Consider the following 24,257-nt stretch of genomic DNA (forward strand, 5'->3'; position numbering starts at 1 on the left):
TTCCTTCACTAGTTTTAATTCATATTTTAGTGAGGAGTAAACAAAGAAGCTTGGTAGAGCGTCAGCTGGAATCCACTATATGTATCTTTGTTTGTAAAGATTTTTTGTTGTGGAAGTATTGGAATTCATAATAGATATGGTAATTCAGATTCTTTCTGGTTGTTGGGAATATATAAATATATTCAAAACTGACATTATTTTTGAAGAATTTTCTCCTTAGAAGAGGAAACTATGGGTATAATTTCGATAGCCACCAATAGAACTAAATCCCAGTTAACTCCTAAACAAAGACAATGTTGTAACCTGCTTTGTCATACTGAGTGATCTATCTAATTCTTTTTCACTGAACAAAGAAAGATAGTTGGTTTTCATTTTGTCCCTCAGTCGCTTAATGCGAGATTTTAACATTTAATTCATTCTGACAACATTTCAAGGTCTTCTTTTTCATGCTTTGTTCATCATCTGGTGTTATCTTTATCTGACTGATTCGATACGCAGGAGAATGTTGTTAATACAATCATTTTAAGCCTGACACTCTACTGCCAAATAATTTGAATTTACAGGGCTTTCACTAGTTTCAGGCAATCTTGTGTTAAGTCAAATTTTCGTAAATTCCATGGTCGGTAAAATGTAATCACTCTGTCACTGGGTCGTATTTTATTGACATGCTTGAACACTTTTATTGATTCACTCATACTGTAATTTAAGTTATTGAGCAGCATGCCTGTGTGCAAACAAACGAGATATCATTTTTGATCGGTATATGCCAGTTTTCTTAACTTTTCTGTACAATGCATTTTATAAATTGTAAAAAAAAAAAATAATTACAAGTCATTTTAATTATTCCAAAATAAATAATAGCATTTTCTATCAGTATACAATCCACTGTCTAATGTGTCCTTGTGGGGGAGATTTACAGAGGAAATGCAACACCAGATCGGAGGGATGCATCACCGGTCAAATGGCAGGATCAAACTCATCAATAAGATGTCACCGGAGATATAAAGTGATAAAGATCATCTGCTTTATTCTGTCTTGCTTTATCCAATTGTCTAAAAAGGATTTAATGGAACCTTTAAATACATTGTCAGTTCTTTAAATTACAGAGAGAATATGTGTGCAATAATTAGCAGTTTTGTTACATACACTGTATATATTAACACAGTTTTAATATTCATTCGTTTTAAACCTCGCACTAGCACTGTGAATGCTGAGTAGGTCTAACGTTCAGCAAGAGAACAATATATGTAACAATATATGAGCAAAGAATGGATTGAAGTTGAGGATTTCAGTTTTAAAAATGGGAGAATTCAAAGTGACGCAAAATTACGCTCTACAGAATGACGTTCACTACCTGTACACTGGTGATCCCATCAAGATGACTTATCGTACAAGCCCGGACTACCCAAACTTTGACCAGCTCAGGCTTCAAAAGGACAGAGTTGACATGAAGCATAAAGTGCTGAATCCTTTGCAGTATCAGAAGTCTTTAGAAGGCGCGCGTCATCTTCCAAACTCTGCAGCGTTCAAAACTTATTCCCGCCATGGAATCCGTGACGTCATCAGTCGCCTGTATCGCCAGAAACACGGGAACAAAGATCCAGAAATTGAGATTGAACAGCAATACCCTGCCTCTAGCCGCAGTAATGTTAGTCATATCAGCTTCAAATATGAAGGACCCACTAAAGCAACGAAAGCTTGCATCATCAAAAGGCGAAAAAAATTTCAAGGGTTTCGGCAACACCCGGATGTACTTCATAAAGGACTGTTAATGCATCAGATGCCATGGGTTTAGGAAACTATTTTAAAACAGAAGTTATATGTGAGGTTTCGGTGACATGGAATTTTTACAGAGAAATCATATTTACCAGTTGTACAATCAACATTTTTATGCTCTCGATTTTGGGATTTATTTACGCTTAATAACGTGGGATGTTAAAATAATTCTAAAATTGATGAAATTGTTTCTTTTATATGGGTATAATTCCTTTAAAAAATATGGTCGCAAAAAACATGAAATTATTTAAACTTTTGCTTGGATTTAATTTTTTATGTTTTGATGAAAATCGTCATCATTAAAGAAAAAATCCTTTTAGTAAGGGTCATTCTTACAGAGAATAACAGTCACTAGTATTTAGCACTTAATTACGAGCACTATCCAAAAAGTAATGTCACAACTGTTACAAAGTCTTTTAATATTCTGTTCTCCACAAACTTTTATACACTAACATTTTAAATTTTGGCATACACACAATTTCAGCTAAAAAGTATATATTCAAATTTATGTTTTCATTTTTACAAATAGATATAGGCAAAATCAAAAATTTGAAAAAAGTTTTAAAGTTTGTTATGTAAACATCAAGATTTTTTGTTTACATATTAATATACAATTTTTCCATTCATGTGAAGATTTTATTCTTTCTAAATACTATTAAACCAAGAAGATATATGAAAATTTCATATGATTTATGAATTTCATTTTGTTATAAATATGATATTTTATTCAAATAAAAAATAAATTTTTACAACATTTTGTGTTTCATACATATATAAATTTTCTGAACATTTATTTAATATGCATTTTAAAATAAGTTTGTTAACCAACAAACACATATATATAATTTTTTCTGATCATTAAATGATGCCTTAGTTAATGGAAGTAAACATTAAAACTGGTTTTAAAAATGCGAATTGAAATTGCGTGTCCCGACACCTATGCGAAGTCAAAATTCAATGCGATAATATTTTACAGTTCACAGTCAGAAAAGATATTGGCAAAAAGAAATGAATTAAGTAAAAGTTTTAAAGGTAATTAACTTATATACCATCAAGATTGCATTTGACATAATGTCACAGTGTGTAGACATTTTTTAGTGATTAACACATTTTTCTTTCTAAATACTATTATTAAAAATAGCACAAACATATCAAAATACGCATTTCTTTATATTGCCATTTATGAAAAAAGGTTAATTAACCATTTGATCTTATTTTATTCAAATAAAAAATAAATTTTTACAACATTTTGTGTTAAATAATACAAATATAAATTTTCTGAACATGATTATTTATGCATAAAGTTTAATATATGTATTATAGAACCAACAAACACATATATAAAAAGCCAACAATATTGAAGTGATTTTCACCAAAAAAAACCCTATCTGGTTCACTGCTGTCTGGTATATTTATATAATGTACATGAAAAAGTGGCTTAACACAATGTAACAATATTATAAAGAATTATTACAAAACTTCAGATCCCTGACTGTGCAAAAAACAGTAAATGTTTTTGTTTCACAACTCCAAGATTTATCACAAACTTAAAAAGTGTTCAAAGGAATGTGTACATGGAATCATCTGATATCAGATTGATCACAACCTAACAATGTAAACACAAAATAACTCAGGGGAATGTTATCACACAATGCCATCTGATTTTTATCTTGATGGACAACTGAGCAATAAAATTAGACATGGTTTAAATGACATTTGTCAAAGTTAACACATGTACAGTGTAACAGCAATATTTAATAATCAGACAAAAACTTCAATCATGAGAACATGAACAAAATGTAACTGATCTACAGCATGTAAAAAAGTCTTTGTGAAATTCCAACAAAAATACACCTATTTAATAAAGCAATGCCAACTTTGTATAAAATATTATTTTCATCTCAGATGGCAAGCAAAAGCTCTGTAAAATTCTGTGCAACTGCAAAAATGAAATATTTTATTAAAAAAAAAAAAAGCCAAAAGCAGGCTGCCTGAACGAAAAAAAAAAAATGTGTTTATATTCAAGCATATACTGTCAATTAATCAAAGCACATCTAACATGTAACATATTAGAGGATATAAATGCTACAACACATTATCAGAAATACAGCTATTATTCACATGAAGTTGACTTCTGAATACATGGTGACATCTCGAGAAGTAATGGTGGACACAATCTCTTTAGGAAGACTTGATTTCTTGAGGAATAACACAAGGTTGGATAATACACCACCTGACTTTTCTATTTCTGATAGCTGCACTTTGTGTTTTGCATATGTTATCTTCTCATCTAAAACCTGCAATAAGTTTTATCTTCTTTAGTCTGATTTTTTTACAGGAACAGTTGTATAATTGATAGAATAATTTTACAAGTAATAATAACATTTCAACGGTTTATTCCACCTGCAAAATTAACCCATGAAGTGTATCCCTGGAAAAATTATTTACATGCAAAATCATTTGTTAGTTTTCAAACAAAAATCTCCTTTACTTAAAACCCTTCCAACACACTGGCACCAAGCTCACTTGATTTTGAAAACCATTAAATTTTGGTGAACATAGAGTATTGTATAAACAGTTTTTCCCTCAAAAATATGTTAGTCATGAAACATTTTTTTGCATTCGTCATTAGTATGTATATACCCCAATCTGACTGTCATGCAATAATTCTGCAAACAGAACTTTTGTTAATAAAATAAGAAGGGAAAAATAGAAACAAAGGAAACCAAAAATTACTAAGCTCACCTCGATAAATATATAGAAGTAAGGCAAAGCCTCACTTCAAATAAAAGTTCTGGGAATTTACATAGGTAGATGAGTCATGCAAGTTTGGTCTAAAAGGAACTTCAAAATATTTACGTGGGAATGGATCTGCTGTAAAATCTTCAACCTGGCAACTCATCTGGGAAATCTATGTTAGATCCATCATGTCAAGCATGTCTGGTAGTGTGCATCTTTTGATGCATCATACATGCAAGTTTGGCCCAGGTAGGGTTTAATGCCCTTAATATGGTCACATATTTGGAAAATATAGATCAGCTCTACTAGCTTCTGATAGCAAGCATGTTTGATAGTATGTATTCCTAAATAAATTATCTATGCAAGTTTGGTTCAAATAGGACTGAAACTTGGAGTGAATTTGCTTCAATATAACTTTAACCCAGTCACTCAACTGGAAAATGTAGGTCAGATCTAGTACCTAAAGCAATTCACTAGTCTAAGATGCATTATCCATGCATATTTGCTTCAGATAGGTCTCTTAGTCACAATGGAAAGGACCTGCTCCAAAAACATTAATGACAAGGTGGATGCATAAATGATGTCAGCTCATCTTAACCATCAAGGTGAGCTTAAATTGAGAATTTGATTTCCCACAGCCAATCCCTGCACAGGCAAAATGGATCAGCCAATCCTTGCCTTGATGACAAAAATCAGCCAATCCATGCCTTGGTAACAATTATACCTGTTGATGGAAGGGTGGAGATTATATGTTTGAACTCGGACACATTCATACACAATAAGCAACAGTTCTGAATGGTCCCCCCAGCCTGAAAAAGTTCTTTTTGGGAGACTGGAATGCCATCCTCTATCAATTTCTGTATAACCTATTTCAAGCCGGAAAAAAATAATGCATGAAGAATCCATTATTAAAAATTGATTTGATACCACTATTGATTGCTTGATTTCTATCAATTTCTTTTGTCAATAAGAATATGATTGAAGATTCCTAAATTTTTACTGTGCAATTTTGCGAGAAGCAGTTACTACTCCTGAAACAAAATTATATGCTTTTCTTCTTAAAATACACCTAAAAGGTTTTAATCTCTAAAAGTCATTTTGTGATATTAAGTTCTTGAGTAAAAGAAGGAACCTACAGTATTCAATGAATCATAATTTCATTTTGCTCAATTACATTTCTACACCAGACTTTGATAGCTTTCAAATGTTTACAAACATACTGGTATTTACATTTAAGCTTCTGTCCACTGTAAAGGTTTCTTTTATCTTTACCAAGAAACTTACTTTACTTTGAAGATATACCTCTGTCAATGTGAAGACTTCTATATTATACCAATTTTATCAAAAACATATCCTTAATTTGAGTATTAAGCTACAGCTTCTACAGAATGCAAAGATTTCTAACATGTTTTACAGTGTGACCTTTGGGGCTAGCGAAGTTGTACCATTGAAAAAGACACTTAAAACATTGATCAACCACTTCAAACATCAAGTTGCACTAGACATCTGAAGCAGCTGTGACATCACATGATGTAATGGAGCTCGTTGGAACTTATGAAGACAGCCGAGCGTCTGGTTGAAACTATAGATCTAGTGCAATTTTTGTTGAAAGACATTGTAGAATATTTTCTTCTATCATTTTTTAACATTTCTACAAACTGAAAACCTTTTATTCACCATTATTGCAATGAATCCTGGTAGCAAAGGAATTTTGGGAAGGTTTCACACAAAATTTGCTACACATATGTACAGATTTCATTCCGAATTTCCTCTGTTCTTACATGTTAGTCTTTTGAGCTCGCTGCGCTCGCTTTAACATTCTACCTTCAGTTATAGTTAGCTTTAGTATGAGTTGTTTCACTAAATATTCACAGGTACAGATTTGTATATTATTGTATTAGATTTATAGATAATTACTTTAAAGTCACTACATAAGCTATCTTTATTGTGAGTACTTACACAAATGTAAACTTCGATGATTGACTAACATATTCAGACATTTTACTTCTTGTTCTGTGTATATTTTGGCAAAATTACGAACAAACATATTGGCTGCCTTGTTATATTCTGATGTACAGTGTACACATAAACAAGAGAAGCTTGTGAAACACTTATGCCCCCTCCCCCTAAAAATAGGAATTTTTTTTTTAAGTCCAAGGGAAACTTGGTGGACCAACAGACAGACAGAGAGACAAAATGATTGACACACAGCAGCAAAGTAATTTTTTAAAGGGGGGCATAAAAATTACACTACAGTATCTTTCAATCAAGTAAACCAATCAGAAACTTGTCAGATATTTACCTGCATGACTCTGTTGGCGTTCTGACTGTTACCCACGGCTATGATGTCCTTCCCGGCCATCGACACCAGAGATTTCAGCTGGACCTGTCCGTCAATCCGGACAGGGGTCACATTGTATTCTGGGAAAGCATCTACAACAGCTGATGCCCCCCGCTCATTTGTTCTTCTTCCCTGTCCAAGGCCAACAAAAATTTCTTTCCCTGAAACAAAATCAAAATTTGTGAAGTTTAATATAAAATTCAGCAAGATTAAATCTGTGAAATTTACAAACTTACAATATATATATTTAGAATAAGGCTAAAATTAATCTATTGAACAATTAAAATAAAGGGCACCAAAATGAAAACATGCATTAAATGACAGTTTGTTCACATTTAAGTTTTGCGATCCCATCTTTTAGGCAGACTGACAGGTGATACTAATTTACCTGTGTTTGAAAGGTAACATAGACTTACCTGTGAACAGTACATCTCCTCCTTCTACAATGGCATCAGGATCAACAATTTCCACGATACGAAATTTAAGATCTTTCAGTACTTTACGAATCTCTGCGACCTGAAATTAAATAAACAATGTTTGTGACTATGACAGAAGAAAAACAATGTATCAAACTTGTCATTCCCATTATGAGTCATCGAGAAGAGTGATCACATTACCCCCCCCCCCTTTTCTAATTTTAAGATTCACTGGAGTGACTTACCTCGCCCTGACGTGTAGTTTGTCCCAGCCTCGTGATGAGAGCCGTGGCGCCGATAACGACAGCACAATCGTCCACAAAACAGCATTCAGGGTAGTCCTCCTCCTCTTGAAGTTCGATAACTCGTACCTCGCACTTTTTTAGCGTCTCTATCAGTTGTCGATGCTCCTCTCTCGCCTTTTCTACGTCTATCTCGTTCTCCTTTTCATATTTATTTGAATACTGTTGACCACTGTATTTAAAACTGTTGGGGATTCGACTTACAATCGCATAGTTATAATTAAACGCCGACATTGTTACTTGTTGAACTGCTTACGGTCTCACCTTGTTTTTTTTCTCTCCCCACACTAAACAGGAAGTGTACCGGAAGTGACTAAAAAATGCAAACAATCTGTTGACGTTACGTCATTGATCCGGAGGGCATCCCAATAAATATGTTGATATATCACAAATTGCATTGTAACTAATGCCTCTATGTGATGACATGTCGAGTAGCTCGTTTACATTTGTATTTTTCATTATTTGTCAAGATTTATTTTGTATATTAGACCAGGGACCTATATTGTAATTCAATTCAATTCAATTCAATTTCTTTATTGATTCACCAAAACCATGTTACATATAAAAGACAAGTAATAAAATACATACATGCAAGTGTATGGATCAGTGAAGTCAACTATGCAGAGTATAACAACTTGAAGATTAAACATAATCATTATGCAAGCAGTATAATATGGACAGTGATGAGCTAATATATGCATTAAACATATATATTATAATTGTGCTTTATTTTTGGAACGCAATTCAAAACATTCATATAAAAATTCACACAGCCTTCTAGAATGAACTGCATTGTCAGGATTACATAATACTTTACAATGATTTTCTTTCAATATGTTATCGTTTAAATTACAGATGTTCAAAGAACAGTACTTTTTTCGCAAATCTATATATAAGGGACAGTCATATATGAAATGTATTTCACTTTCTACAATAGTTTTACAATAGTGACAAAAACGCGATTCTTTTGGGATACAAGGCTTTGAATATCTGCCTACTTCAATTTCCAAGGGATGTGCAGAAATTCTCAGTTTTGTTAATTTAGAACGTATAGCTTTATTTATTGGATATTTTAAGTAGTCTTGTAATTCATAATTCTTTCTAATTTGACTGAAAAATAATAATTTACCACATTTGGAGAATTCAATGTTCTGGAGTTGCAAATTAACATTTTTTATGTAAAAATTCTTCAAGCAGGTGCTGAATGTGTTATCAGTTATATCTAATGATGGAAGATTAAGTTTCTTTTTTAATTTTTCAATCTGACTTTGCCAATTATCCTTTACACCATTACTATATAAGTTGTCATCTTCTAAGGAAGCAGCAATAAGAATTTGATTTCTAGTGCTATTTTTATTCTTAACATTTTTTAGTCTCTTATAGTATTTAAACATTGAGATAATAGCTTTGCAACAAATAGGGACTGTTCCTAGCTCATATTTAATGGCTAAATTTGAAGCTTTTCTCTGTACACCCAAAATATCTTTAAATATCAAATGCTGTATCTTTTCAAAAGGTAGTTGATCACAATTGTTTATATTAATATTAAAGTCTGAAATCCATATTTCAGAACTATACAAAATGATAGGTTCAATAAGTGAAGTATATAATTTTAAAAGAGTTTTTACAGATAAGTTATTATGAAAAGGTAAAGAGCGTTTCATTGCATAAAAAGCTTTTCTTGCACGGTCAGCTAGTTGTTCAGCTGCATACTTAAGCTTACCATTATAAGTAAAAATAATTCCTAGATATTTATATTCATGTTCAAGATGAACTATTAAATGATTATAATAAAAACAATATTGAGTTGTGTCAATTTTCTTATTTGAGAAAATCATTGCTTTAGTTTTATCAGAGTTAACAGTCAATTTTGATTTTAGGCAATATTCTGAGAGACAGTCTAATGAGTTTTGGAGACCTTCTTTTGTAGTAGAGAGGAGAATTAGGTCATCTGCAAAGAATAAATGTCCAACTTCAATATTTTGTAATTCAGGAGGACTTGTGTTATAATTAATTAAGTGTGAGTAGAAGTCATCAATAAATATATTAAAAAGAATAGGGGAAAGATTATCTCCTTGTTTAACCCCACGTGTAGCTATAAAATGTTCACTATAGTAAGATTCATCTTTACAACAATATTTAGTATTTGAGTACATATTATTTATAATATTGTAAAATTTCCCACCTATGCCCTTTTGGTATAGTTTGTGTAACATTAAAGTACGATCAACTGTATCAAAGGCTTTAGTAAAATCCACAAAACATGCATAAATGTTTTGTTTCTTCCATTTTAAATATTTATTTATAAGGGTTTTTAAGATAAATATATTATCTGTGGTACGGTGGTTTCTTCTGAATCCAAATTGATAATTACTCAGTAGGTCATTTGTTTCCAAGTATGAATTCAGGCGGCATTGTAAAAGTCCATTAAAGAGTTTTCCCATACAGCTTGTAACACTTAATCCTCTATAGTTCGATGGGTTACATGGGTCACCAGATTTATAAATAGAAGTTATTTGTACCAAATTCCAGGCTTCAGGTATTTTCCCAGTAAGAAGAATTTTATTAAAGAGCTTTGTCAATATATTTAGAAGTGTACTTGAGCCACTTTTAATAAACTCGTTGAGAATTAGATCTTGTCCAGGTGATTTACCATTTTTTAGACTTTTAATGCCAAGTTTGACTTCACTGTATGTGAAAGGATAGTCCAGGGGAGTAAGTTTCTGAATTTCAGATTTATCTACATATTCACAGGAGTTGCTGCCCTTAGAGCACAATAAGTTTTGATAGTGATTCATAAATGCTTGAAGTCCTGGATTGGAAGAATTTGAGTTTTGTTTAATTTTGTTTTTGTTTAGGACCTTCCAAAAATCTTTTGAATTGTTCTGATTTAGATTGTCGATATTGTCAGTTACTGTCTTATAAAATTCATGTTTTGATTTCTTTTTCATTCTGTTAAATTCCCATTTAGCATTTGCGAAAGCCTGTAATAAATTACAATCTTTAGGGTTTATTTGAATTCTTCTTCCAAGTTTGCGGACTTCTCTTTTTAGTAGAGATATATCATTAGACATCCAAGGTTTTGGTTTTCTCTTGTTTATTTTTCGATTATGTATTGGTGGTTTAAAGAGAAGGGTTTTAGATGCAGCTGTTAAATAAATTTTAGTTAAGTTATTGTTAATATCATCAATACTTATGTCTTTTTCATTTAGACTATTATCAAGTTCAATTAGGCTGTTTGTGCTCTCTACATCAACAAGGGCTGTTTGGTAAGCAAGTTTACATTGATTAGACCAAATGTACTGTCCTTTCAATGGGGTAGATCTACATTCAATATATGATTCACATGTAACTGGGCAATTAAAAGCCCCACACTTAAAACTAGTACAAATAATGCTATGATCAGACAATTCTGACGGTGGTAAAACATTGAAATACAGTATATTATGTAAAACATGGCTGGTAGCCAACATGTAATCAACACAACTAGAACCATTAAAATTATAAAATGTACAATAACCAAGGGAATCACCAAGGAATCTTCCATTAAGAATTCTAAGGTTTAAAGTTCTGCACAGGGTAGATAAAAGTTCACCATGTAGATTGGTTTGATTATCAGAATTATTGCGTGGCAAAATAGAGTCATAGTAATTATAGTAACATAGTAATTAAGTATATAGAATATGGTTCCTGATTACACAAAGTTATAGATCTTCTAATTTTATAATATGATATTTTACATTAATTAATGGTGTAAATGAAGAATCATAAACTAGTTTACACAAATAGAAAAAAATCATTTAGGATAGATATAATATGAATGAATAATTATGCATTCTAATTTGTGAATACAGACACTTGTTTCGAAACAATTATTTTATGAACCGCAAATTAACATATTATTTTTTACGTAGGCCTATTGATCGACAACACCATATCATATATACATTGGCATTAATATAACATATAAAGGTCTTAATGGTTCAAAGTACATTTAAACTGCATTTATTTACATCTAATATAGTTAAAATTTACCCATATGGCACGCCAAATTCACAAAAATGAGCTTAACATAGTTTCACGGTTGATAAATTAGGTTTACCGACTGTAAACTATAGTTTATAAACCGTGAACTATAGTTAACTTATGGCACGCCAATTTCACAAAAATGAGATAATCATAGTTTCACAATCGATAAACTAGGTTTATCGGTTGTAAACTATAAACTACAACGTTAATCTATATTTCACATCTGTAAACAATAGTTAACGCGATAATCTATGTTTCACAACCGTAAACTATACTTAACACCGAAAACAATCATTTGCGATTGCAAAACATAGATTATCTGATAAATACAGTTTCACGATTTGTAAACTATAGTTTACAAACCGTTAACTATAGTTAACGATCTGATAAATATAGTTTGTATACGATTGTAAACTATAGTTTAAAAACGTGAATCTATGTTTATCAACAAAATCTATTGTTAACGCTTTATTATAGACAGATAAACTTAAATTAACATTCTTAAACTATAGTTAACAACCGTTAAATATAGTTTTACAGATTAAAACTATACTTAATGAATCGTTAACTATAGTATAGTTTACGAATGCTAATCTAAGTTTATAGAGATCTGTCTGGAATAAAACGTTAACAATAGATTTTGTTGATAAATATGGCACGCCAAATTCACAAAAATGAGCTGAGTTTCACAGTCGATAAACTAGGTTTATCGGTTGTAAACTATAGTTAACGGACTGTAAACTATAGTTAACAACGTTAATCAATAATTTACATCTGATAGTTAACGCGATATAATCTACGTTTCACAACCGTAAACTATAAGTAACACCGAAAACAATCATTTGCGGTTGCAAAACATAGATTATCTGATAAATACAGTTTCACGATTTGTAAACTATGGTTTACAACTCTTAACTATAGTTAACGATCTGATAAATATAGTTTCACGATTTATGAAACTATGATTAACAACCCTTAACTATATTTTACGATTGTAAATTATAGTTTACAAACGTGAATCTATGTTTGTCAACAAAGTCTACTGTTAACGCTTTATTACAGACAGATAAACTTAGATTAGCATTCGTAAACTATAGTTAACAACCTTTAAATATAGTTTTACATATGAAAACTATAGTTAACGAATTGTTACCTATAGTTCACGGTTTGTAAACTATAGTTTACAGTCGATAAACATAGTTTAACAACTGTGAAACTATGTTTAGCTCATTTTTGTGAATTTGGCGTGCCATAGATAAACATAGATTCACTTCTGTAAACTATAATTTACAATCGTGAACTATAGTTAAGAGTTTCAGAAATCGTGAAACTATATTTATCAGATCGTTAACTATAGTTAACGGTTTGTAAACTATAGTTTACAAATCGTGAAACTGTATTTATCAGATAATCTATGTTTTGCAATCGCAAATAATTGTTTTCAATGTCAAGTATAGTTTACGGTTCTGAAACATAGATTATCGCGTTAACTATGGTTTACAGATGTAAAATATAGATGAACTTTGTAAACTATAGTTTACAGTCCGTTAACTATAGTTTACAGTCGATAAACCTAGTTTATCAACTGTGAAACTATGTTTAGCTCATTTTTGTGAATTTGGCGTGTCATATACCAATTATTGCAAAAAGTTATAGGTTGCCATACAAACAGAATAATATCTCAACATAAAAATTCATACATTTTTTGTAAACAATATTACAAAAATTATGTAAAAACTGGTTCAAATGCATAATCCTAATGCTGAAAGTTCTAAAATACTTGCTAATTATAAGAAATTTTCGAATTTTGAATATCAGGGAAACTATTTTACATCAGAAGTACAATAAAGTATGAAGATGCCTTAGAGGGAGTTATTGCCCTTGTCAACACATTTTAAAAATTGAATAATTGATTAGTTAAAGAAAATATGTATCTTTAAAATTCTTTACCTTTACAATATTTAACATTACATCCATTGAAAAGTATTTTCCAAAAGAAATTGTTCTATTGGGTATAAATATAAATATATAACAGTTTTTTGCAAAAACCTATGACAGCAATGATCATACGAGGATAGAAAAAACCTTAAAATGTTCTCTTTGTTGGCGGATTTTTTGCTGCAAAATTGTAAATAACAATTTCAATGAAGGAAAAAATCACATTAATAAACTTCTGTTGTTCATATTTGCGAAGAAAGAACCATTTAAATAAGCTTCGATTAAATCAAAATTATATTATTGTCATCCTGTACAATAATGATTTGACAAGACCCTTCTTTTGGGTACCACCAAATTTGACCTTTAGACCATGACCTTGGAGTTTGACACACTTTTACACAAAAAAATACAAACTTTTACTTTGGCCATGATTTTTGAACGGTAGACACTAGGACGTTCATTCTTCGCACTTGTATTCTTTGTGACAAGACTTCATTAGATACCAACAACTTTGACCTTTTGACCTTGGAGATGTATGTACTTAAAAAAAACTTTAACCTAGGCCCGGCATAACTTTTGCACGGTAAGGGCTAGGGCTTTCACACTTCATATATTTAATCCTTATGACAAGAACTTTCTTTTGAAACCAACAACTTTGACGTTTGGCCTTGACCCTGAAGATTGACTTACCTTTCAAAAACTTATCCTTGTCCATAACTTTTGAACAGGTGTGCTAAAGCTTTCATACTTCACATATTTATCCTTGTGATAAGACCTTTCATTGGATACCAACAACTTTGACCCCTTTACCTTGACCTTGGAGTTTAACCTACTTTTTAAAAACTTTAACCTTGGCAACTATTGAAGGCTAGGGCTTTCATATACTTCACATTATGTAATCCTTGTGAAAAGACCTTTCTTTAGAAACCAACAACTTTGACCCTTCGACCTTGAACCTAGAGTTTGATCTACCTTTCAAAAACTTAACCTAGGTCATAACTTTTGAATCGGTGGTGCTATGGCTTTCGTATTTCAAAATTGTATTTTAATTTGTTGCCATACGGGGACGTCAGAATTCACAAACACGGACATCTTGTTGTCTATGTATCAGATTGAGTGAAATTTGTGAACTACACCAGATTTTCAACGGGACTACCGAATTTAACAAATGTATATTTTAACAGCAAAGGTAAAGGGTAAAGGAGGATTAAATCCTATCAACCCGTAAGGAACAAACTTGAAATGAGGTCAAGTTGTATCCGCGGTTCCGTAGACAGAAAGTAAACACTAGGTGAAAGTATTAGTTCTACAAGCTTAGTGGAATAAGTGAAAAACATGGTTATATGAGCGAAGACAATGATAGAAGACACCTTTACGGAGAAGATACCCAGTGTAAGTTCTTATTACTTATTTCGCAACCGAGGGTAGACTGCATTTTGTAATTGCAAAACTTTTCAAAGAAGGAACGATAACTCACTCGATCTGTCTCTATATGTATGGTCACCTTTTCGGAGCTATACTCGATGAACACGTAGGCCTATTGAGGTGTTATAAGTGAAAACTTAGATAAATGTAGTTAAAAAGAATATAAGATCCATATTTCATATAGTTTTATTTTTTATAACTTTATGTGATTCATTATAGTGATTACTCTAGTATTTCTTGATTCACCACTGGTTTTAAAAAATAGATTATGACCTTTAAAATAACTTTCGGGGGATCAATTTTTTTGATAAACTAGTATATAAAATTGACATTTTATTGATATTTTTAACCCCTGTAGTGCTGTCCTTGAAGTATGGCGGAGTCCATGTTTGCACAAGACATCATCAGGTGTGACATCTGTCCAGCTGATGTGGAGAAAGGCGCAGCGGAAATTTTCTGTAAAAGCTGCAAGAAACACCTCTGTCAATCCTGTATATCCAAACACGTGTTGTCCTCAACCGTCGATCACATAGTCGTGCAATATGTTGCTCACAGAAGAGTTAGGAGGCTGATTTCTCCAACAGTAATTCAAACATTGAAGAGCGGGTTTATACCTTCGTCTAGGGTAGTGAAGTCACGTGATGGTAGCTTGTGGACCTTGGGGGATATGAATACGGTGAAACATTTGGACATGAACGGAGTAGTTATGGAAACATACAGCAGTGGCTCCATTCATTCGCCATATCATATCACACAGAAGAAAGGAGGGGAACTCGTATTTACGGTTATGGCAGGCAAAGTTTTAAATGCAATTATGGATAAACAGATTAAGACAATTATCACATTTAGAGAGTGGACACCTCGAGGTCTCTGTGTCACCGCTAACGACGATGTACTTGTTTCCATGTTCAGGACGAAAGAACCAGACAAGATTGTCCGATATTCCGGAGTAACTGTTATTCAAGAAATCTCGCGAGATTCACAGGGAAATTTCCTCTTTCGGGATGCCTCTTTTGTTTGCGAAAATACAAATACAGACGTTTGCGTTAGCGATGCAGAAGCACGCTGCGTTGTTGTCGTCAAAAACACGGGGGTCCCTCGATATAAGTACAGCGGTGGCTCCCAATTAGAGTTTGACCCTGGGTGTGTTGCCTGTGATAGCCAAAGCCACATTCTTATTGCAGACAAATATCAGCACTGCGTACATATAATAGACAAAGACGGAAAATTCCTATCGCTCATCGACAAACACTTTGTTAAAGTTCCTGTAGGAATCCACGTGGGCGAAGATGACACATTGTATGTGGCCGAAAGGAAGTCTGGGAAAATCAAAGTCATTAAATATATGAGCCCCTAAAGAGGCATTGTGATCACAGATCTTCTTTAAGGCCATCTTAAAAAATGTTTGGTTGTCCTCTCCCGACCGACTGACTAAAATATGGCCCGAATCATAACTTTTTATGACATATATTCTTGCCATAGCATTGCATAGCATTTCACACGAAAATATAATTTAATTTTTTTTAAAAACTTATTTTAGCTAGAAATTATTGAAACTACGAATTCCGGGACGCGTTTGATTGACGTATCCTTGCAATTACTAAAAAAGACTTTCAGTTTTATTCTTAAGGTAGGATTCTTCTCATATTTCTAATATTTAAAAATTAATTAAATTTTCACAGAATCAAGAAGACAATATCAGTAAGTGATAGTATCAGTGAAATTAAATTTGACCGTTTTATGTTAGAGGCAAGGTCAGGTCAAGGTCATTATCTTTCTCCTTGACATTAAGAATAAAAAATAACTGTTGCCAATCATGTGATACCTACTTCTATTTCAAAAGTTTAATGATTGTTCTTTTTTGCATAAAAACATATTACTATATTGGGTCTATAGCATGATATTACCAAATTTACATAAATAATTTAACTTAACTGGATTTTGGCTAATCCGAATTTTCTCTGTTTTTCTTAATTTTTTAGCTTATATTAGTTATTTTCATATGCTTCCTATATTTAACTTTTTCTTATTTTCACATATAATATAGTAGTCTTATAAATGTACAAAATGATACAAAAACAAAAAGTTTTGATCATTTACTAAGAGAGAAAAAATACTTTTTATGGATTTTTGGCTCAAATCTGCACTTTGATAGGAAGCGCTTAAAAGCTAATAAAGTTCTAGTTTATTTGAAAAATCATATTTATTTGATATATTTTGAAAGTTTAGTCCCTCATTATTAATCTAACTTACATTTGAAATTTTCTCCAAGTCTTTGATTGTGTAAAAATTATAGCTAAATTCATTGTTCTATTATAATTTTGAGAGGCAGAAAAGAAGTTATTTTCATACGCCACCATTCCGCCAAAAATATAGTCCCTGCTAGTTTTCAAACACAGTTTACCATTTCTATTTAAAGTTGTACAATTGTGATGAGGAAAGAAAACTATGGTCTTTTAAATTCCTTACACTTCAATATGTAAGACATTTAAGCAAATATGCTTTGAATGTTTCATCTAGTCAGAAACCAGAGAAGAATCCTACCTTAATACTTAAGAAAAGTAGAAATTTTGTTGTATATTGGTGAAAAATATTAAAACTTAATCTAAAAAATCATACTAGAAAACCAGCTCTCCAATATTGTCAGCCCTTGCTCAGTGATGTGTGAAGAGTGTAACAAACTGAACGAACCGGACTGGGATTCTAACCCGGCTATCCCGAACCTCCCCATTCTGGTGTTCTACTAACTACACTGTACATGTACTAGTATCTGGCCGTCGTCAACTGAACCCGCCTGATCACCAAAGTTGATTGCTGTTTAACGCCATGTGTCGTCGATTATAGTTTTTAGCTCACCTGCACCGAAGGCTCAAGTGAGCTTTTCTGATCACATTTTGTCCGGCGTCCGTCTGTCTGTCTGTCCGTCTGTCTGTCTGTCTGTCTGTAAACTTTTCACATTTTCGACTTCTTCTCAAAAACCGCTGGGCCAATTTCAACCAAACTTGCCACAAAGCATCCTTGGGTGAAGGGGATTCAAATTGTTCAAATGAAGGACCACGCCTTCATTCAAGGGGAGATAATTGAGAATTAATGAAAATTTGGTGGCATGTTTTAAAAATCTTCTTCTCAAGAACCACTGTGCCAGGAAAGATGAAACTTATGGGGAAACATCCTCAGGTAGTGTAGATTGAAGTTTATTCAAATCATGACCCCCGGGTGTAGGGCGGGGCCAAAATGGCCGGCCAAAATATTACATAGAATTATATAAGAAAATTCTTTAAAAATCTTCTTCTCAAGGATGAAAAAGCCATAATTCATCATATATATATGGAAGCATCTTCGGGTAGTGTAGATTCAAGTTTGTTCAAATCATGACCCCTGGGGGTAGGGTGGGGCCAAAATGGCCGACCAAAGTTTTACATAGAAATATATAGGAAAATTCTTTAAAAATCTTCTTCTCAAGAATGACAAAGCCATAATTCATCATATTTATATGGAAGCATCCTCAGGTAGTGTAGATTCAAGTTTGTTTAAATCATGACCCCCAGGAGTGGGGTGGGGCCAAAATGGCCGACCAAAGTTTTACATAGAAATATATAGGAAAATTCTTTAAAAATCTTCTCAAGAATGACAAAGCCATAATTCATCATATTTATATGGAAGCATTCTCAGGATATAGGAAAATTCTTTAAAAATCATCTTCTCAAGAATAGTAAATCCATGGTTGGTCATGGGACTACTTTTGGATTTAAACTTTTCAATAATAAACCAATAAACCTACTTTTTCCTAGCCACAGTGCTCAGGTGAGCGATGTGGCCCATGGGCCTCTTGTTCTTTCTTTATTTTTTTGACTGTGAATAACAAACTTTGAACAACAAAATGGCAGTAAAAACCATGCTTCAAGTTGTCATCCAAATGGTGGGTGTTAGATAAATGGGTGTTGCTCATACGAGAAAATTATTTTAGTGTTGACGAAGTCGATTTGTTTCTAAACTGTTGTTGATTCTTCATAAAACAATACACGGAGTGAAGACATTGAAAAATTGAGTTTTTTTGTTGTTTTTTTAGCTCACCTGAGCTGAAAGCTCAAGTGAGCTTTTCTGATCACATCTTGTCCGGCGTCCGTCTGTCTGTCTGTAAACTTTTCACATTTTCGACTTCTTCTCAAGAACCGCTGGGCCTGTTTCAACCAAACTTGCCACAAAGTATCCTTGGGTGAAGGGGATTCAAGTTTGTTCAAATGAAGGACCACGCCCTCAATCAAGGGGTGATAATTGGGAATTAATGAAAATTTGGTGGCATATTTTAAAAATCTTCTTCTCAAGAACCACTGTGCCAGGAAAGATGAAACTTATGGAGAAACATCCTCAGGTAGTTTAGATTCAAGTTTGTTCAAATCATGACTGCCGGGGGTAGGTCGGGGCCAAAATGGCCGACCAAAGTTTTACATAGAAATATATAGGAAAATTCTTAAAAAATCTTCTTCTCAAGAATGACAAAGCCATAATTCATCATATTTATATGGAAGCATGCTCAGGTAGTGTAGATTCAAGTTTGTTCAAATCATGACCCCCGGGGGTGGGACGGGGCCAAAATGGCCGACCAAAGTTTTACATAGAAATATATAGGAAATTTCTTTAAAAAGCTTCTTCTCAAGAATGACAAAGCCATAATTCATCATATTTATATGGAAGCATGCTCAGGTAGTATAGATTCAAGTTTGTTCAAATCATGACCTCCGGGGGTAGGGCGGGGCCAAAATGGCCGACCAAATTTTTACATAGAAATATATAGGAAAATTCTTTAAAAATCTTCTCAAGAATGACAAAGCCATAATTCATCATATTTATATGGAAGCATGCTCAGGTAGTGTAGTTTTAAGTTTGTTCAAATCATGACCCCCGGGTGTAGGACGGGGCCAAAATGGCCGACCAAAGTTTTACATAGAAATATATAGGAAAATTCTTTAAAAATCTTCTTCTCAAGAATGACAAAGCCATAATTCATCATCTTTATATAGAAGCATGCTCAGGTAGTGTAGATTCAAGTTTATTCAAATCATGACCTCCGGGGGTAGGGCGGGGCCAAAATGGCCGACCAAAGTTTTACATAGAAATATATAGGAAAATTCTTTAAAAATCTTCTTCTCAAGAATGACAAAGCCATAATTCATCATATTTATATGGAAGCATGCTCAGGTAGTGTAGATTCAAGTTTGTTCAAATCATGACCTCCGGGGGTAGGACGGGGCCAAAATGGCCGACCAAAGTTTTACAGAGAAATATATAGGAAAATTCTTAAAAAATCTTCTTCTCAAGAATGACAAAGCCATAATTCATCATATTTATATGGAAGCATGCTCAGGTAGTGTAAATTCAAATTTGTTCAAATCATGACCCCTGGGGGTAGGGAGGGGCCAAAATGGCCCACCAAAGTTTTACAGAGAAATATATAGGAAAATTCTTTAAAAATCTTCTTCTCAAGAATGACAAAGCCATAATTCATCATATTTATATGGAAGCATGCTCAGGTAGTGTAAATTCAAATTTGTTCAAATCATGACCCCTGGGGGTAGGGCGGGGCCAAAATGTCCGACCAAAAATTTACATAGAAATATATAGGAAAATTCTTTAAAAATCTTCTCAAGAATGACAAAGCCATAATTCATCATATTTATATGGAAGCATTCTCAGGATATAGGAAAATTCTTTAAAAATCATCTTCTCAAGAATAGTAAATCCATGGTTGGTCATGGGACTACTTTTGGATTTAAACTTTTCAATAATAAACCAATAAACCTACTTTTTCCTAGCCACAGTGCTCAGGTGAGCGATGTGGCCCATGGGCCTCTTGTTCTTTCTTTATTTTTTTGACTGTGAATAACAAACTTTGAACAACAAAATGGCAGTAAAAACCATGCTTCAAGTTGTCATCCAAATGGTGGGTGTTAGATAAATGGGTGTTGCTCATACGAGAAAATTATTTTAGTGTTGACGAAGTCGATTTGTTTCTAAACTGTTGTTGATTCTTCATAAAACAATACACGGAGTGAAGACATTGAAAAATTGAGTTTTTTGTTGTTTTTTTAGCTCACCTGAGCCGAAGGCTCAAGTGAGCTTTTCTGATCACATTTTGTCCGTCGTCCGTCCGTCTGTCTAGCTGTCTGTCCGTCTGTCTGTCTGTAAACTTTTCACATTTTCGACTTCTTCTCAAGAACCGCTGGGCCTGTTTCAACCAAACTTGCCACAAAGTATCCTTGGGTGAAGGGGATTCAAGTTTGTTCAAACGAAGGACCACGCCCTCATTCAAGGGGAGATAATTGGGAATAAATGAAAATTTGGTGGCATATTTTAAAAATCTTCTTCTCAAGAACCACTGTGCCAGGAAAGATGAAACTTATGGAGAAACATCCTCAGGTAGTTTAGATTCAAGTTTGTTCAAATCATGACTGCCGGGGGTAGGGCGGGGCCAAAATGGCCGACCAAAGTTTTACATAGAAATATATAGGAAAATTCTTTAAAAATCTTCTTCTCAAGAATGACAAAGCCATAATTCATCATATTTATATGGAAGCATGCTCAGGTAGTGTAGATTCAAATTTGTTCAAATCATGACCCCCGGGGGTAGGGCGGGGCCAAAATGGCCGACCAAAGTTTTACATAGAAATATATAGGAAAATTCTTTAAAAATCTTCTTCTCAAGAATGACAAAGCCATAATTCATCATATTTATATGGAAGCATGCTCAGGTAGTGTAGATTCAAGTTTGTTCAAATCATGACCCCCGGGGTGGGACGGGGCCAAAATGGCCGACCAAAGTTTTACATAGAAATATATAGGAAAATTCTTTAAAAAGCTTCTTCTCAAGAATGACAAAGCCATAATTCATCATATTTATATGGAAGCATGCTCAGGTAGTATAGATTCAAGTTTGTTCAAATCATGACCTCCGGGGGTAGGGCGGGGCCAAAATGGCCGACCAAATTTTTACAGAGAAATATATAGGAAAATTCTTTAAAAATCTTCTTCTCAAGAATGACAAAGCCATAATTCATCATATTTATATGGAAGCATGCTCAGGTAGTGTAGTTTTAAGTTTGTTCAAATCATGACCCCCGGGTGTAGGACGGGGCCAAAATGGCCGACCAAAGTTTTACATAGAAATATATAGGAAAATTCTTTAAAAATCTTCTTCTCAAGAATGACAAAGCCATAATTCATCATCTTTATATGGAAGCATGCTCAGGTAGTGTAGATTCAAGTTTATTCAAATCATGACCTCCGGGGGTAGGGCGGGGCCAAAATGGCCGACCAAAGTTTTACATAGAAATATATAGGAAAATTCTTTAAAAATCTTCTTCTCAAGAATGACAAAGCCATAATTCATCATATTTATATGGAAGCATGCTCAGGTAGTGTAGATTCAAGTTTGTTCAAATCATGACCCCCGGGGGTAGGACGGGGCCAAAATGGCCGACCAAAGTTTTACATAGATATATATAGGAAATTTCTTTAAAAATCTTCTTCTCAAGAATGACAAAGCCATAATTCATCATATTTATATGGAAGCATGCTCAGGTAGTGTAGATTCAAGTTTGTTCAAATCATGACCTCCGGGGGTAGGACGGGGCCAAAATGGCCGACCAAAGTTTTACAGAGAAATATATAGGAAAATTCTTAAAAAATCTTCTTCTCAAGAATGACAAAGCCATAATTCATCATATTTATATGGAAGCATGCTCAGGTAGTGTAAATTCAAGTTTGTTCAAATCATGACCCCTGGGGGTAGGGCGGGACCACAATGGGAGACCAAAGTTTTACAGAGAAATATATAGGAAAATTCTTAAAAAATCTTCTTCTCAAGAATGACAAAGCCATAATTCATCATATTTATATGGAAGCATGCTCAGGTAGTGTAAATTCAAATTTGTTCAAATCATGACCCCTGGGGGTAGGGCGGGGCCAAAATGGCCGACCAAAGTTTTACATAGAAATATATAGGAAAATTCTTTAAAAATCTTCTTCTCAAGAATGACAAAGCCATAATTCATCATATTTATATGGAAGCATGCTCAGGTAGTGTAGATTCAAGTTTGTTCAAATCATGACCCCCGGGGGTAGGACGGGGCCAAAATGGCCGACCAAAGTTTAACATAGAAATATATAGGCAAATTCTTTAAAAATCTTCTTCTCAAGAATGACAAAGCCATAATTCATCATATTTATATGGAAGCATGCTCAGGTAGTGTAGATTCAAATTTGTTCAAATCATGACCCCCGGGGGTAGGGCGGGGCCAAAATGGCCGACCAAAGTTTTACATAGAAATATATAGGAAAATTCTTTAAAAAGCTTCTTCTCAAGAATGACAAAGCCATAATTCATCATATTTATATGGAAGCATGCTCAGGTAGTGTAGATTCAAGTTTGTTCAAATCATGACCCCCGGGGGTGGGACGGGGCCAAAATGGCCGACCAAAGTTTTACATAGAAATATATAGGAAATTTCTTTAAAAAGCTTCTTCTCAAGAATGACAAAGCCATAATTCATCATATTTATATGGAAGCATGCTCAGGTAGTGTGGATTCAAGTTTGTTCAAATCATGACCCCCGGGGGTAAGGCGGGGCCAAAATGGCCGACCAAAGTTTTCAAAGATATATATAGGAAAATTCTTTAAAAATCATTTTCTAAAAAATAGCAAATCCATGATTGGTCTTGGGATTACTTTTGTATTTAAACTTTACAATAAAAAACCATTTTCTACTTTTTCCTACCCTTAGTGCTCAGGTGAGCGATGTGGCCCATGGGCCTCTTGTTTAAATGTGTATTGAGCCTTAAGGTATGGCCCGTTTTCATGAGAGAAAAAAATGCAAACTATGGAGCGACAAAACACATACATCGAGCCTGGTTTGTACCGTGTTAAAGAAGTTCAAAGATATTTATTGAGTGGGGTTAAGAAATTGGTCACGAAAAGATTTATTCCTTGGTCTTTTCTTAACTGCAGAATGTGTGAAATGGATAACTTGCATAAACTAACAAGAAATCAAATGAAATATCAAATGAATTGTTAATAAAATTAATAACATGTGAAGGTATTTTTCATGGTTCTTAATATCCATTCATATAATTTTACGTCAGAAAAAGTTATCTCATGTATACATAAAAAAGTGGTTGGCACACCCTATTGAATGCCCCAAAAAGTACCTAAGGCTTCACTCTCAAACTAAATACCGGTATTGCCTTGTAGTATATCTGGCTTTGATGATGAGTTCTTTTTTATATATTAAAAAA

At 33.4% G+C, this 24,257-nt stretch overlaps 2 protein-coding genes across 2 annotated transcripts; one reads left to right on the forward strand and one right to left on the reverse strand.

Annotated features, from left to right (window-relative positions):
• Positions 1-2,977: 2,977 nt before the first annotated feature.
• On the reverse strand, positions 2,978-7,873 carry LOC134280722 (N(G),N(G)-dimethylarginine dimethylaminohydrolase 1-like). The gene is made up of 4 exons (XM_062763170.1): positions 7,518-7,873; positions 7,273-7,372; positions 6,818-7,017; positions 2,978-4,073 (listed from the first exon to the last, which is right to left on the reverse strand). Exons 1-4 carry the CDS (start codon positions 7,806-7,808, stop codon positions 3,894-3,896), a joined length of 771 nt encoding a protein of 256 aa, XP_062619154.1. The 5' UTR covers positions 7,809-7,873; the 3' UTR covers positions 2,978-3,893.
• Positions 7,874-14,782: 6,909 nt separating this feature from the next.
• Positions 14,783-16,486, forward strand: LOC134280730 (uncharacterized). The gene is made up of 2 exons (XM_062763185.1): positions 14,783-14,933; positions 15,325-16,486. Exon 2 carries the CDS (start codon positions 15,340-15,342, stop codon positions 16,321-16,323), a length of 984 nt encoding a protein of 327 aa, XP_062619169.1. The 5' UTR covers positions 14,783-14,933; positions 15,325-15,339; the 3' UTR covers positions 16,324-16,486.
• The last annotated feature ends 7,771 nt before the right edge of the window (positions 16,487-24,257 follow it).

Source organism: Saccostrea cucullata, unplaced genomic scaffold, assembly GCF_032062105.1.
Source record: "Saccostrea cucullata isolate Sc308-1 unplaced genomic scaffold, CSIRO_AGI_Scuc_v1 ctg67, whole genome shotgun sequence".
Lineage (NCBI taxonomy): Eukaryota > Metazoa > Mollusca > Bivalvia > Ostreida > Ostreidae > Saccostrea > Saccostrea cuccullata.

Coding starts and splice junctions, on each gene's coding strand:
- LOC134280722 (XM_062763170.1), bottom strand. CDS start 7,808: ATGTCGGCGTTTAATTATAACTATGCGATTGTAAGTCGAATCCCCAAC. Junction 7,373..7,517: donor AAACTACACGTCAGGGCGAG/GTAAGTCACTCC, acceptor ATTTAATTTCAG/GTCGCAGAGATTCGTAAAGT. Junction 4,074..6,817: donor ACGCCAACAGAGTCATGCAG/GTAAATATCTGA, acceptor AACTTATTGCAG/GTTTTAGATGAGAAGATAAC.
- LOC134280730 (XM_062763185.1), top strand. CDS start 15,340: ATGGCGGAGTCCATGTTTGCACAAGACATCATCAGGTGTGACATCTGT.